The sequence below is a fragment of the Castanea sativa genome, chromosome 1, assembly GCF_040712315.1.
Source record: "Castanea sativa cultivar Marrone di Chiusa Pesio chromosome 1, ASM4071231v1".
NCBI classification, from domain to species: Eukaryota; Viridiplantae; Streptophyta; class Magnoliopsida; order Fagales; family Fagaceae; genus Castanea; species Castanea sativa.
The window spans coordinates 11,703,541-11,717,231 of NC_134013.1; the positions used below are offsets into that span (position 1 = coordinate 11,703,541).

At 32.9% G+C, this 13,691-nt stretch overlaps 1 protein-coding gene across 1 annotated transcript; it reads right to left on the bottom strand.

The window, feature by feature from the left end:
• Window positions 1-1,498: 1,498 nt before the first annotated feature.
• Window positions 1,499-5,609, bottom strand: LOC142610343 (L-ascorbate oxidase homolog). The gene is given in 9 exon segments (XM_075782184.1): window positions 1,499-2,019; window positions 2,117-2,195; window positions 2,623-2,669; window positions 2,671-2,977; window positions 3,134-3,506; window positions 4,262-4,364; window positions 4,473-4,646; window positions 5,296-5,361; window positions 5,457-5,609. Coding segments are annotated over 9 exon segments (1,518 nt in total). The 3' UTR covers window positions 1,499-1,803.
• Between the last annotated feature and the right edge of the window lie 8,082 nt (window positions 5,610-13,691).

Consider the following 13,691-nt stretch of genomic DNA (forward strand, 5'->3'; position numbering starts at 1 on the left):
AGGGAGGATAAGTCGTTTAACAATAAAATTTAGGGAGAAAAAAATGCTTAAATTCCTATAAGAGATGGCTGTGGACAGGCAAAATGGGCTTCCATAATCTTAATTTTGTTATGAACTTATGATTGTTGATTTATTTTTTTATAAGAAAAATTACATGAATTAAAATGGTTGATTTTAAGCTTAGAACTTTAAAATTAAGTAATTTACAATTAAAAAAATGGTTATAATATGATTAGTTCAAGGAATGCATTATGCAAATTAGCAGGAGCTCAGCTCATTTACTTTGAAAGTTTAGGGTATGGGGGACAAGAGACCGTTCATGTTAAATTGGTATATGCTTTGGAATTGATTATTTGATGAGTAGAGAGGTTAAATAGAACTTTGTGAGCATTTGGATTCAGATTATCTGAGCTGTGTTTGCCTTTTTTTTTTTTTTAACCAGCGCTTATTACACTGTTTATGAGCCAAATGAACGGTAACCGCTCATGAACAATAACTTTTTTATTATTTTTTTATTGTTTTCAGTTTTCAGCAAAATAATCGGTATCCAAGCGCACTTACTAAGCCTAAAAGTGTTAGATATGATCATTCAAGAAGACAATTGATGCCGGATTAAATATGCTAAATGATGAATCTACTCAACCAAATTTTTTGCTGCAAGGACATATTTGATCGTTATCTCAGTTCTCTTATTGAAATATTTGTGATCCTCACGACAGTAGCTAATAATATTAGGAATGGAAGCTTCATGCTTCTCAAGAATGAATTGATAACACAGGACTAGGAAGTAGGAACACATTCTAGGGAAAAGGAGAATTATAATAGTAAGGAATTAGTTTGCCAGTTTGATTTGGCAAAAGTGAAGCTTATATCATCACACTTCCGTGGAAATAGTAAAACTGATTCTGAATTCCTCTAAAGTTTGAACTAGTATATATATGAGAAGTATATCTGGGCTCAATGATCTGAGACAGCCAACAAGAAATGTAAAGCACCCATATTTGTTATGCAGAAATAGATGTTAATTGTTTCTGTCTGTGAGACTGTGACAGACCAAATAATTTAAGCCAGTTTATATATGTTTTCTTGTATAATTTGGCAGCAATATATGTTTCTCTGCTTGGATTATGGGTACAAGTTTTCTGAATTTTCTTCAAGAATGTGTTATACTTTGGTTTATTCATTGATCTATGCTTTGGTTTATTTTTTTGATGTTCACCACACAATTGGAAGTCACATGTTAAAATCGAATCCCAACAATGGATCAGGATCTGCCCCTGGAATGGCTTCAAGAGGGAGCAGATATTCAAAATATTTATATTGGCATTTGAACTTTGAAGTAGCTAATAAATTAGTCAAAGGTGCAACCTTAAAATATAAACAAGGAATTTCTTAACAAAAGGATCTAATAGAAAATTGATAATTTAGATATAATTAACATCTTAACCCAAATTAATAATTCAGATATAATTAGCATCTTGAAGTCTTTATGTAAAGGATTAGCACAATACTTAACCTAAATTTTTAGTCCTATGGATTTGGCCGAATTATGTCATATTAAATAATAGCTCAACTCTTATAAAAAAAATAACAAAAATAAAATTATTAGCTCACTATTCAACTAATTACACCACTTACGACAGCTGAATTTTCAAAAAGAAATCATCTAAATTGCTTGTCTAAGAAAACAATCAGTACCTGCATGTCCTTCAAAAAAATCAGCTTCCTAAAGTCACAGAATTAAAAATGACCACTGTTACTCAGCTAGAATTGAATCTACTCTAAATTATGCCTAAGAAAAAATTATAGAGAAGTGGTTTTTCTGCATTTAATGACATTTTCAGGAATCGGAGCTTCATCTTGTATAGGAATGGTTGATGGGTCATCCTGTCCAATACCTTTGACTCGTATGTACAGCTCCTGCCCGAGATACCAATTCTCTGCATTTTGTGATCTGAGATTCCACATCCCTTGATTGTCCAACTTCACCAATACTGCTGTCCATGCAAGCGGATATACCTATGCAATTTTCACAATAAAATCAACTGAGAAGTAAGAAGTTGATTCACAATTGTTACACATAACTCGCAGAATTACATGATGTCAGCTGCCAAACCTGGATTGTGGAGCGAGAAACAGCATCAAATAAGTTATATGATTCCTTCTTATTCTCATCCCATGTTCCAAACCCCATGCTGCAAATTAGATAAACCGATTTTCACTTTATCAGAATAGATTCACAATTTAGGTGATAATGATCTATCAACCACTACTTAAGTAGTTTGAATTATATAAAAATGCAGGATATGAGTTTCTAACAATATTAGTTATCATGGATGATATCTCATTTCTAATCTCATTAGCCATGAAACACCTACTAGTGAAAAAGATGCAAAAGTGTCATCCCCCATTTGGCATGAACCAATCTTTCCATTTCAAATCAGGAGAGTCCATTCCATGGTTAAGCGGTATACAAAGTGAAACATTATTTAAAACATGACATTAAATACACATTCATAATTATGATATATGATCTAAATCATGAAATGGATCCATTTCATCATAAAAACTATAAGCTTTTATAATTTGAATTTACAAAGGAGTTGAGAAAAGAAGACTCACCCAACAACGAAGAAGTTATAGCCATCAAGGTGCCATGTTTGTATTTGTTGAAAGAGGATTCTGGAAGACCACATGCACATAATCCTGGTACATGGCATCAACAACTGAGGTGCCCAAAACTAGAAGAACATTGTCATTAGGTGTATCAAACAAAATGTTAGGCTCAAATACATCACTAAGCCGAAAATAGTCAGCCAACTTCAACGGAGTGTCCTGTTGTATAAATGAGACTCCATTAATTGTGTAGCGAAGCCTGTGTCCATCGAATATAACACCATTCTTTAAAATGAGTGTACGGCTGATGTTAATCTGGCCATAGTGATAGCTTCCTTGCGGATTGCCCATGATGCTCCCACTGATAAATTCCTCCTGTCCAAAGACCAAAAAGACATGATCTGGTTGTACTAAAAGATGAATTTTAGGACATATTATATTTGAAATCCTATAGTTTAGTTGTGTAATAAATTGAACCTCCGGTTTTAAGGTTTAATTTATTACTTATTGAAATTACAATGGCAATAGGTACCTGATGGATTGTGCTTGTAACATGGAGTAGGTATAGTTAAATGGAGTTGGTCCTGGGGAAATTGTGCCCAAAGGCTAGGCTACAGAGCCAGGGTAGCGAATGACACCAAGACCAAAAAGTATATTTTCAGTAAAGCGAGAAGATGCAATCATGGGGTAGGATGTGCCATTTGTATCGTTCTTTGCTGTGACTAAGACCGAGTAAGACTGGCCAACATGGATGTCAAGACTATCATACTCATCGTCTTGAGTGGTGTAAGACCCTTCAGTCTCAACTAGCCTCATCAAATGGTCTTGAATTCTGAAATTAATGGATGTTTTAAAGCCCACGTTTGAAATTCTAAACCTGTATGTAGCCCCTGAATATAATGACAACATCAACAAAATGCTTCAATTCAGGGAAAGAAAAAAAAAACAAACAAACAAACTGAAAAACATTAATTGAAGAACTCTAATAATTACATTACTCTGTCCAATTCAACATCCTATGAGTACAAGCTTAAGATTATCATTATAAAAAGAAGATTCCATTCCCTAACTATGTCTTTTGACTCTTTTGTTTGGTTCAATCTGTGTTTTATCTTTAATTTTTTAGCCAGAGAAACAAAGCACAATCTACCAGTTTTAGCCTTTTAGGCCTTAATTCATACTGCATGAAAAATATGGTCCTATAGTCTTAAGGTTGAACTATGTGAAGCTAAAAATACAACTATACAAGTGGGAAATATAACTAATAAACACTGCTTATTTATCACTTTAAATTGGCCTATTTAAGCCTTTCGAAAAAGAAATTCTTAACAAATATAATGATTCTTTAGTATAAACTCCCTACCACTTTTCCAATACATGTATTCCCTATAAAGTTTCAAAAACATATTACATGGAAGGAAATTTAACCTAAATTTCCTAAGGGTTGTGTTTGGATTTAAGAATTTAAAATCAAGAGATTTGTACTCAAACAAAAACACTTGTAATATTCCCAAACTAATAAAGCTCAAATCCTATCATTTCATACCCTATTCAAGTAATTTAATCCAAAGATCAAAATCTAAACCCTACTCTCTAAATTACTTTATGCAAGGAAACCAAAAAGTAATTGTAAGCGAGATATAACCTGGTTGAAAGTCAAAAGTTGCTTCATTATGTCCAAGCCCATTGATAAGGATTCCATCTGGCGTGGGCAAACCATTCCCAACATCAAGTTAGGTTCTCAACATCTGTAACAAGCAACAACAAGCATAACCATCTAACAACAAATATAAACTATTCTACTGGATAGTATAAATCTAGGTCTAACACCATTTTTTTTTAATGTAAAAGCATACCTGATAGTCTGCATTGTACCAATCACCAATAAGTACATCGAAATCTTGGGATGGTAGAGGGAAAGGAATAGGAATAACTGCGCGATTGTTCACCCGAATGGCACCAAATCCACCAGCGGCCTTTTGAAAATGAAGTGAAGGGAAATAGAAATAGCTTCCAATTTGGTCTTTAACCTGAAAATAGTATCTCCAGTTTTGACTGTAGCAAATTTCCACGAATTCCTAATCGTGTGAGAAACAAAATATAGATAAAAACACACGTCAAAGAAAAATAATCATACGCACAAGACAGTATTTACGTGGTTCGGCAATTTTCCTATGTCCACAGAATTGCAGAGATTTCACTATTATCAGGGTAAAATACAAATTGCGGCTATAGACCTATTTATCTCACCAAAACTGACTTCACACCAACCCTAATCACAAAATCACGTTTTCTACTAAAAACCGGATTCACAAAGGGCCAAAAAAAATTCCCCAAGCCTCCGCTTCATGAACTAAGTCTCAGAAAATCTCCCATTAAAAATCACGCAACATTATTCGGATCGGGTCAGGTCGTCAACTGGTTCAAACATAAACTAAGCTCCACAAAGCCCAACATTGACTAGGCAATATTGGACAGTTAGTCCCTTGCACCCCATCTTGCCATGAATTCCTCCTTAGTTGCACTCCATTCCTAAAATCAAAAATCAAACAAAACTTAAGAACCATGTCTTAAGATTTGTGGTGCGTAGGATTTATGTTATTGAAGAAGTTTCAATACATATGTAGATTACAACCATGTCATGAGAAACGGATCCGTCAAGTTGTAATGAATGTTAACATGAACAACATTATCGGTCATCACGTTCAAAAGCGGCCCCGGAAATTGATCGTTGATCACAATCACCTATAGAAACACATTCCAGTAAGCATCATTATAAAGGAAAAAAAATGTAGACAACAAAAAAAGAAAACCATTTTGTTTGATGGAAATACAACAACCTGTTTATTAACACCAAGAGGAGAACGTTGAGTATAAGAAATTGTCCAATCAAAGAAAATCTCTGGATCACTGGGATAAACCAACATGGTTGATACAGTCACGAAGTAGAGGAATGTCAAGGTGATAAATCTGAGAGGCTTTATGAGTGTCATGGCTGCCCTTTGATTATGAGTTTTTGTTGATGTTCAACAAGGAGATTATCACAGATTCACAATAATCAGGCTTGGGATACTCTTAAGTCCAAGAAGATAGCTTGGTGTTAAAGTAACACTGTGGTAAGGGAAAGAAATTAACGAGGCATATTCGTTTGCATTTCTATCTTCTTCTTCTTTTTATGTTGAACAAAAAAAAAATGGCTTTTTTGAATAAATCTCGAAGGAGCCACAAAACTACACCAATACTCCAAATTTCTACGTGAAAAGTGATTTTTAAGATCTTCCTCATGGCTATCTCCTATCCAATGAATCATAGATATGATTCACATGTGATATACTAAGAATTAGATCAAAGTAGTTATATACATATTATCTATTCATCTGTTTATTCCTTAAAAAAAAAATCGAAATTATATCTACCTTTTTCCATTCCATTTAAAATACCGTTATCGAAAGTTCTAATGAACTGAAATTAGTATTTCTTTTTTCTTTCCTCCAATCAAAAGTATTATTTGATCTATATAAATTTTTGTTTAGAACATTTTAATCATTATGATAAATTATTTAGTGTGTCTTTGTATATTTCATTAATAAATTAATTAATGTAATGCAACTGCAAAATTAATCTAATATGCAAAGTTATGATCATTTGATTTGTATTTATCATTTTGATTTGCATTTACATGTAATCATAACTGTAGATGATTTTCCCTACCATTGCGAGTTGCCGAGTCATTCCTCATCTCTAATTACAAGGAGGAAATTGTGTAGATAATGATGATTAGCAGATTACTCTTCATTGTTGACAAGCTCCATATTTGAAGAAAGTGTGGTCATCTTTTTTACCTGTCTTCCATTCATTTTTGAATTGGGTGTACAGGTTATATAATTTCATGATGGGCCTCCCCCAATGCAAGCTCATTGACTCGTTAGTGGGCTAGAGTTGGTGTTAATTATTATTGGGTATGGGCTCTGCGTGGAGGTCTGAGCAATTGGGTGGGCTAGCAATGTGAAAATGAAACTATGGACTTTACCATAATAGGGCTGGGTTTCACATTTCATACGGTACATTGGATTAATAAAACTTGTCCTGTTCAGTCACTGTTACGCCGTTACCCTTTTTTTTTTTTTAAGTAAACAAGTTGGGTACTTGGGTTAACTCAAAGTTAACTAAGCCAATGTTTGCATCAAGTTTGATTTGATTTAATATAGTTTGAGATATAAGACAATAAATTTAAGTTGAGTTTTTTCTTTATAGTTAAATGTTAATTAAATATATTTATTTAACTTTCTATATTATAACTTAAAAAAAAATTAATTCTTGTTTTATGAGTGCAAAATTATTAATTAAGTTTCTATATTTAGGTTTAACTATCATCTCTTTCTCAATTTTTAATTACTAATCCACTTAATTTTCTAATTACATAGAGCAGCTTGACAATGAAGCCTCTTTTACATCTGACCAAATATTGGTTGTGAACGTCCCACTCACCTTCTTGGTAAACCATATGCTTTCCAACTCCAGCATGTTTTTCAATGTCAGATCCAGTGTCCTATACTCCTATGTATATTTCCAATCATACTATTGGCGATTAAAATACAAATGGAAAAGGGAACGTGTTTCCTATATCTTATATACGTGTTCTAAAAATGGAAAAGAGAAAAACTTTTCTCTTTATGTGTTCATTTTTAAATATATCTCTCTATGTTTTAAAAACGAGAGATGAGAGATTTGAATCTTAGTTCTCCTTATAAAGGAGAGCAAGCAATACCACTGAACTACTAGACTCTTAATTAAGACAAGTAATTTTTATTTATAGTTTATTTCTTATAAATAAAACCATTTGTATGATCCCTCAATATAATAAAAAAATAGAGTACACAATATAATACTAATATATATACCAAGTATGCTTGCATATCTTCTCCAAAAAAAAAGTATCGGGACGTTTTTGCAACATGGGCCAAATGAAATATTAGCCCAAATCTTCCCTTGAGTTCTTTAGAAATGTTTATTTGTGGAGAATCAAACTCAAAATTTCAAATGTATAATGAACAAAAGGCTAATAATGCTTTAACAGAAGAAAAATCAAAATGCCATAACTGAAATACAAGAAAATGCAGAAAAAAAACACAAGTATGAAATTTTAACCCACAGCCAGTGAGAAAAGGAAATTGAGAGAGGTTGTAAAGAAGAGAGAGAAGGGTCTCCTGTACCCATATTCCCACCCCAAAGTTCAAAATTGTGAGAATGTTAGCTAGTTGAATGAGTTTTTACTCTAAAATTTCAACTCCATGGTTAAAACATGGATTTTAGTCTTTTAGCTGAAGAGAGACTCTTGTATTAAACTTTGGGTGTTGCTTTCAGAAGAAAACTTGATCCCCCTTATTTTTGAGCTAAGGGAGAGTTTTATATTAAGTTTGGGGTGTTACTAATGACTGGTTTTTAGGCAGAGAGAGAGGCTTTGGCCCTCCTGAGTGCTATTTCCATGATTTGGTGTAGTTTGCTTTTTGCGTAGGAAATGAGTTGGTTACTTTTTACATAATTTTGGAAATAAATGGGGTTTGCTCTACTTGGTTGCATTTGGTCCAACATTTTAGACCATTGGGAGGCTCGCCTAAGTGAGGGCTAGCAGATGGAGTTGACCAATGGGAGCCAAGTATGTTTAAAGTCAAAAATTGGTCCGAGCAGAAACTTTAGGCCGCAGTCAGCCAGGATATGAAAGCTCTTTTGGGATGAAAATTTTAGGTACAATGCCTCCTCCATGAACCTAAAGTACTAACAGTGTCTCATGCCCACTTGGTAGCATGTATAGGCTAGGCTCATGCAAAAAGTCCGAAAAAAACCAACTTCTACCCTCCAAACCACACGTTCTCAATTTCCCCAATAAGTTGCATGGACTTAGGCCATGCTTAAAAAAATATAATATAATATAATACATAAATTGAACACACAAGAAAGTCGGACTTGTAAAAAATGTCACGAAAATAGGTATCAACAAAAAATATGCTTGCATATAATTCTATAATGTATATTTTAGAATGTTTGGTTAAAAAATGTGTTCCATTTGGTAGACTTTTGAAGTAAGCTATTATTGCGTAATTAATTTAAGCCAAACGAAGTTTTTAATCGATTTTTCATATTATAGAGGAGTTAAGTCAAATAAAAATTAAGTGCACTAGTTTGTAGGCGTTAACTGGCTTAAATCTTTTTCAAACAAATGTACTTGTCAGTTGTCACCAAAATTTCTCAAAATCTTTTAAAATTAATTGCTAGTTATATATTTCATTACAATCAACCCAATTTTTTTTTTAAAACCATCATTTTTATTCTATGGACTTACGCAATTACTCTTTTACAAGTTAAATGTAGAGTAAATTAATTTGTGCTATCTACGTTTTAATTAGATCAATCAATAAAGTATTTGTAAAAAAAGTCTTATCAATCAACTATAGCTAGTTAATTCATTATCAAAAAAAAAGTTTACAAAACTAGTTAATTACAAACGAGTAAAATAAATATATCTATTCAGCACCCAACAAAATTTAAAAAATAAAAAAAACACATCTCCTATAAAAAAAATTAAAAAAAATAGCCTTGCCTTTTTGGGAAAAAAGTTTTCTAGCTATTTCACTCATTCTCAAATGTGCAAATGTTGTAAGCTAAGCGGTACAAGCAGCATGGGCATATAAAGCCTGTTTGAATACCACTTGTAAAAAATATGTTGCGAAAATAGGTATTAACAAAAAGTATGCTTGCATATAATTCTATAATGTATATTTTAGAATGTTTGGTTAAAAAATGTGTTCCATTTGGTAGACTTTTGAAGTAAGCTATTATTGCGTAATTAATTTAAGCCAAACGACGTTTTTAATCGATTTTTCGTATTATAGAGGAGTTAAGTCAAATAAATATTAAGTGCACTAGTTTGTAGGCGTTAACTGACTTAAATCTTTTTTAAACAAATGTACTTGTCAGTTGTCACCAAAATTTCTCAAAATCTATTAAAATTAATTGCTAGTTATATATTTCATTACAATCAACCCAATTTTTTTTTTAAACCATCATTTTTATTCTATGGACTTACGCAATTACTCTTTTACAAGTTAAATGTAGAGTAAATTAATTTGTGCTATCTACGTTTTAATTAGATCAATCAATAAAGTATTTGTAAAAAAAATCTTATCAATCAACTATAGCTAGTTAATTCATTATAAAAAATAAAAAGTCTACAAAACTAGTTAATTACAAACAAGTAAAATAAATATATCTATTCAGCACCCAACAAAAATTAAAATAAAAAACACATCTCATATAAAAAAATAGCCTTGCCTTTTTGGGAAAAAAGGTTTCTAGCTATTTCATTCATTCTCGAATGTGCAAATGCTGTAAGCTAAGCAGTACAAGCAGCATGGGCGTATAATATAAGAAATGATTTCTCATGAATCGTGTGGGTGGTGCTCATTCTGAAAGTTCCTGGGCGCTGACTATAATATATTTTCAAAATATTATATATTTTTTGTCATACTTTGTCGGCTTTAGTCAGTACTACCACCGCCCATTCTATGACAGCTCGACACGCGTCTAACGTTTATAAAGACTTTCTATTGGAACTTCCCTGTCTCCACGTGGAGTGTGATATGCAGCTTCATCAGTTCAGACGTGCGGTGCGGATCGAACTATTATTTTAACGTTGTACAAAGTACTATAAACTATAAACCTTTAATAAACTTCAGGTCCACGAACCCGTGAGCTTTCAGTGTGCTCGCAAAAACAGGAGAGAGAGAGAGAGAGAGAGGAGCCAAAGGTTTTTATCCAAACAGCCACGCAATCCGGTAAGACAATTGTTTTTTGATTAACAGTTAAGGGTCACATCGCGATGTGACCCTGTGTCTCCGGATTCCGTGGTAACTGCTGGTAAAGCCCGTAGGATCAGCTAAGCTCCAATTCAAAGTGGTCGAATTACTGTGTGTAAACAGTGTAAGGCTGCAAGTAAACCGATCAACCGACTCAAGTTTGACAATTAAAATTTTAAGATTTTTTATTTTATTTTACGTTATTAATAAATTTAATTAAGATAATGTTAATTCTTACATCGTTGGATCCCAAATGCCATTTTTACAAATAAAAATTTACTTTTTCTATTTTAACACACGACTTTACAATTTATCATACATCAGATATTCTATTCTTTCTTTTGACATTTTTTTTTTGAAAAGTTTCCTTTAATATATTAAAATAATATATACAACACATTAAGAATCCGTTTGGATACAAATTATTGTTGCGTTTTGAGTTTTTTTTTTTCGTTTCTACTGCAGAAGGGGGACAAAACGCGCAGTGCGCACACTATGCGAGCACTGTTTACGTAATTTTTTAGTAATTTTTTATTAAAAATGGGTCTCGCAGTACTATTCACACATTTAAAATTTATTTTACTACAATATTTTCAGTTTTCAGTAATAAATTCTATCCAAACGGGCCCTAAAACAATCTTAAAAAACTCTTACACATTAAAACCCCACCACCCACATATCACCCCACCGCAACTCAACCAACAGCCACTACACAAAAAATCAACCACTAACCACCAATATCAACCACTACTACTACCAAAAAAACAAAAAAAACACCACAGCCAATATCAGCCCCTGAGATCAACGATGTTGAGATTGAGATTGGTGGCGGGGTTGGTGCGACCAGAGGAGTAATTGGCGACGAGTTTAGAGGAGAGATCGATGGTGAGATTGGAAGCAAGATTGGACTTTAGGGGATGATCAAGGAGGACGGTGGCGGAGCTTGATTGGATGCTAGCGTGGATTAGGTTCTTGATCTTGTCAAGGTCCAACGGCGGCTTGGTGAGACTAGCAGCGATGTTGAGACTGAGATCGGCAATGACGCTAGTAAGACCAAAGGAGTAATCGGCAACAACTTCAGAGGAAAGATCGGCGTTAGATTAGGGGGTGAGATCAGACTTTAGGGGATGAGCAGGGAGGACGGTTGCAGAGCTTGATTGGATGCTGGCGTGGATTGGGTTCTTAATTGTCACTGTCCGATTGGGAGGATTGATGGAAAGGAAGAGAGGCTAAGAGAGTGAATCAGACGCTAAAAGAGTGAATCAGATGGTCACGTTGAGAGGAGAGAGCGAAAAGTAGAATAAACAAATATTAAAAAGTTTTAGCATTTCTATCCGTACAGTTGTATATTTAGAATTGTACTATTCATCCACGCCAAAATGTTTAGAATTTAGAACACCTCATGAGAGGGGTTTTTTTTTGTGTTTGGTGTGCCAAATGCCAAATATTTGACATTTGACACACCTGATAGTAATGCTCTTAATTATTTATTTTATAAAAATTTTATAGAAAATTGAAGAAATTGTCAAAAAAGTCTAAGACAAAATTTAACTACAAAATTGGTTGTAATTTAAAACTATAACTTTACTCAAAAAATTTTTATTGAAAGTAAATTTTGACAAATCCAGCATTGAATTATATTTTCTTCTTATATTTTCAATACTTGCAAAATTTATAAAAAATTAAAATTCAATAGCTACGTCATTAATAAAGGGTTTGTCTTACCTCCAGTATTTTTTAACTGGAATTTTATTTTGTTTTAATAAGAAATTGTCACATCACCCATTAATTAAATAAAATGTGGAGATTAAAACTCACTAACACTTATTATTGTGTATTTAAAATTAAAAAAAATGCCTACAGTTAAAAAAGTACAGGAGGTAAGCCAAACTCATCAATAAATTATTTAAATTACAAATTTTTGTAGTTTAAAATTATGTATAAAATATAAGTTTATAGATCATATAGTAAATAATATCTGATTGACACAAAATTTGACATTTGCATTAAAAGCATAAAGAACATGAAATTTAATAGTTAGATTTATAAAATATATATTAATGTTTATTTTTATTAAGAAAGGTTATAACCTAAGGTTACAACTACTTTCGTAGCTAAATTTTGTCCAAAAGGTAATTACTTTTTCATTTTTCCATAACAAAAATTTCATAAAATGGTTTTCTAACATATGTCATAAAGGCATATGTAAAGACTAAAGATTCTGTCAGTCCAAGCCCACTTAGAATAGTGAGCTTATAGGGTTCAACTTAGGCCCAGATCAATAAATTTGTCAGAGAGGGAATCAAACAACAAGAGAGTGCTTAGCCTAAGGATGAGAATGAGGTTGGAAGTCCTCGTTGTGTAAAATATGTAGGTCAGTGTATTAATACAAGCTTGCCCGAGAAGGCCAAAATTACACAGATAAATGTACTATTCATGTTATTTCTCTCAATGATCTTTTTGTAATGATCTTTATTTTTTGTCCAAATCATTTTCTTTGAAAACCTTCTTTTTCTTATATACTCTCCCTTACTTCACATCTTGACCAACCTTATATACCATTCATCCATTTCTAGCTAGCCTCTCCTCATGACACTTGTCTCTTTCTCCATTTGAAGAAGGTGGTGAAAGGAGTTTGCTTAGCTGTAACTTGCACTGTTTAGGTCACTTCCTCATCAATGCAGCTGATAAAACTGTTGTCTATAATTTAATGCAGCCAGGAGATTAGATGCAGAGCATTCAATGTGGAGACTATAAGCTACCCCAAACTAGAAACTTCTCCCGTGATCTCTAATTTCCACTTGGTACACCTCAGAGTCCTCTTGACTTATCTTCTCACCTCCCCGAGCAACACCCATCTTCGAGCCCGTGGCATCGTCACTCCACACCTTAACTCTTAATTTTCATCCTCGGTCCTTGGATACCCACAACATACATTAGTAAAATTAATTTAATAATATGTTTAAAATTATTAATTTTTTTATTGACCAAGCTCGATCAAGTGATTTATTTGTTCTTTTCTTTTATATATTTAACGTTATAAGGAGAAGACTCTAATGGTAGTCATTATCACTTTGTAGGTTTTTAAAACTCTCTTTTGTACAAGTGGTCCACTAAGATACATTGCATTATCACTTTTAATATTAACCATAAATGGTAGTACCACTGCCCTATTAATTAATTGATGGAAGGTGGATCTTCATCCTAACTATCGTGCAAGGT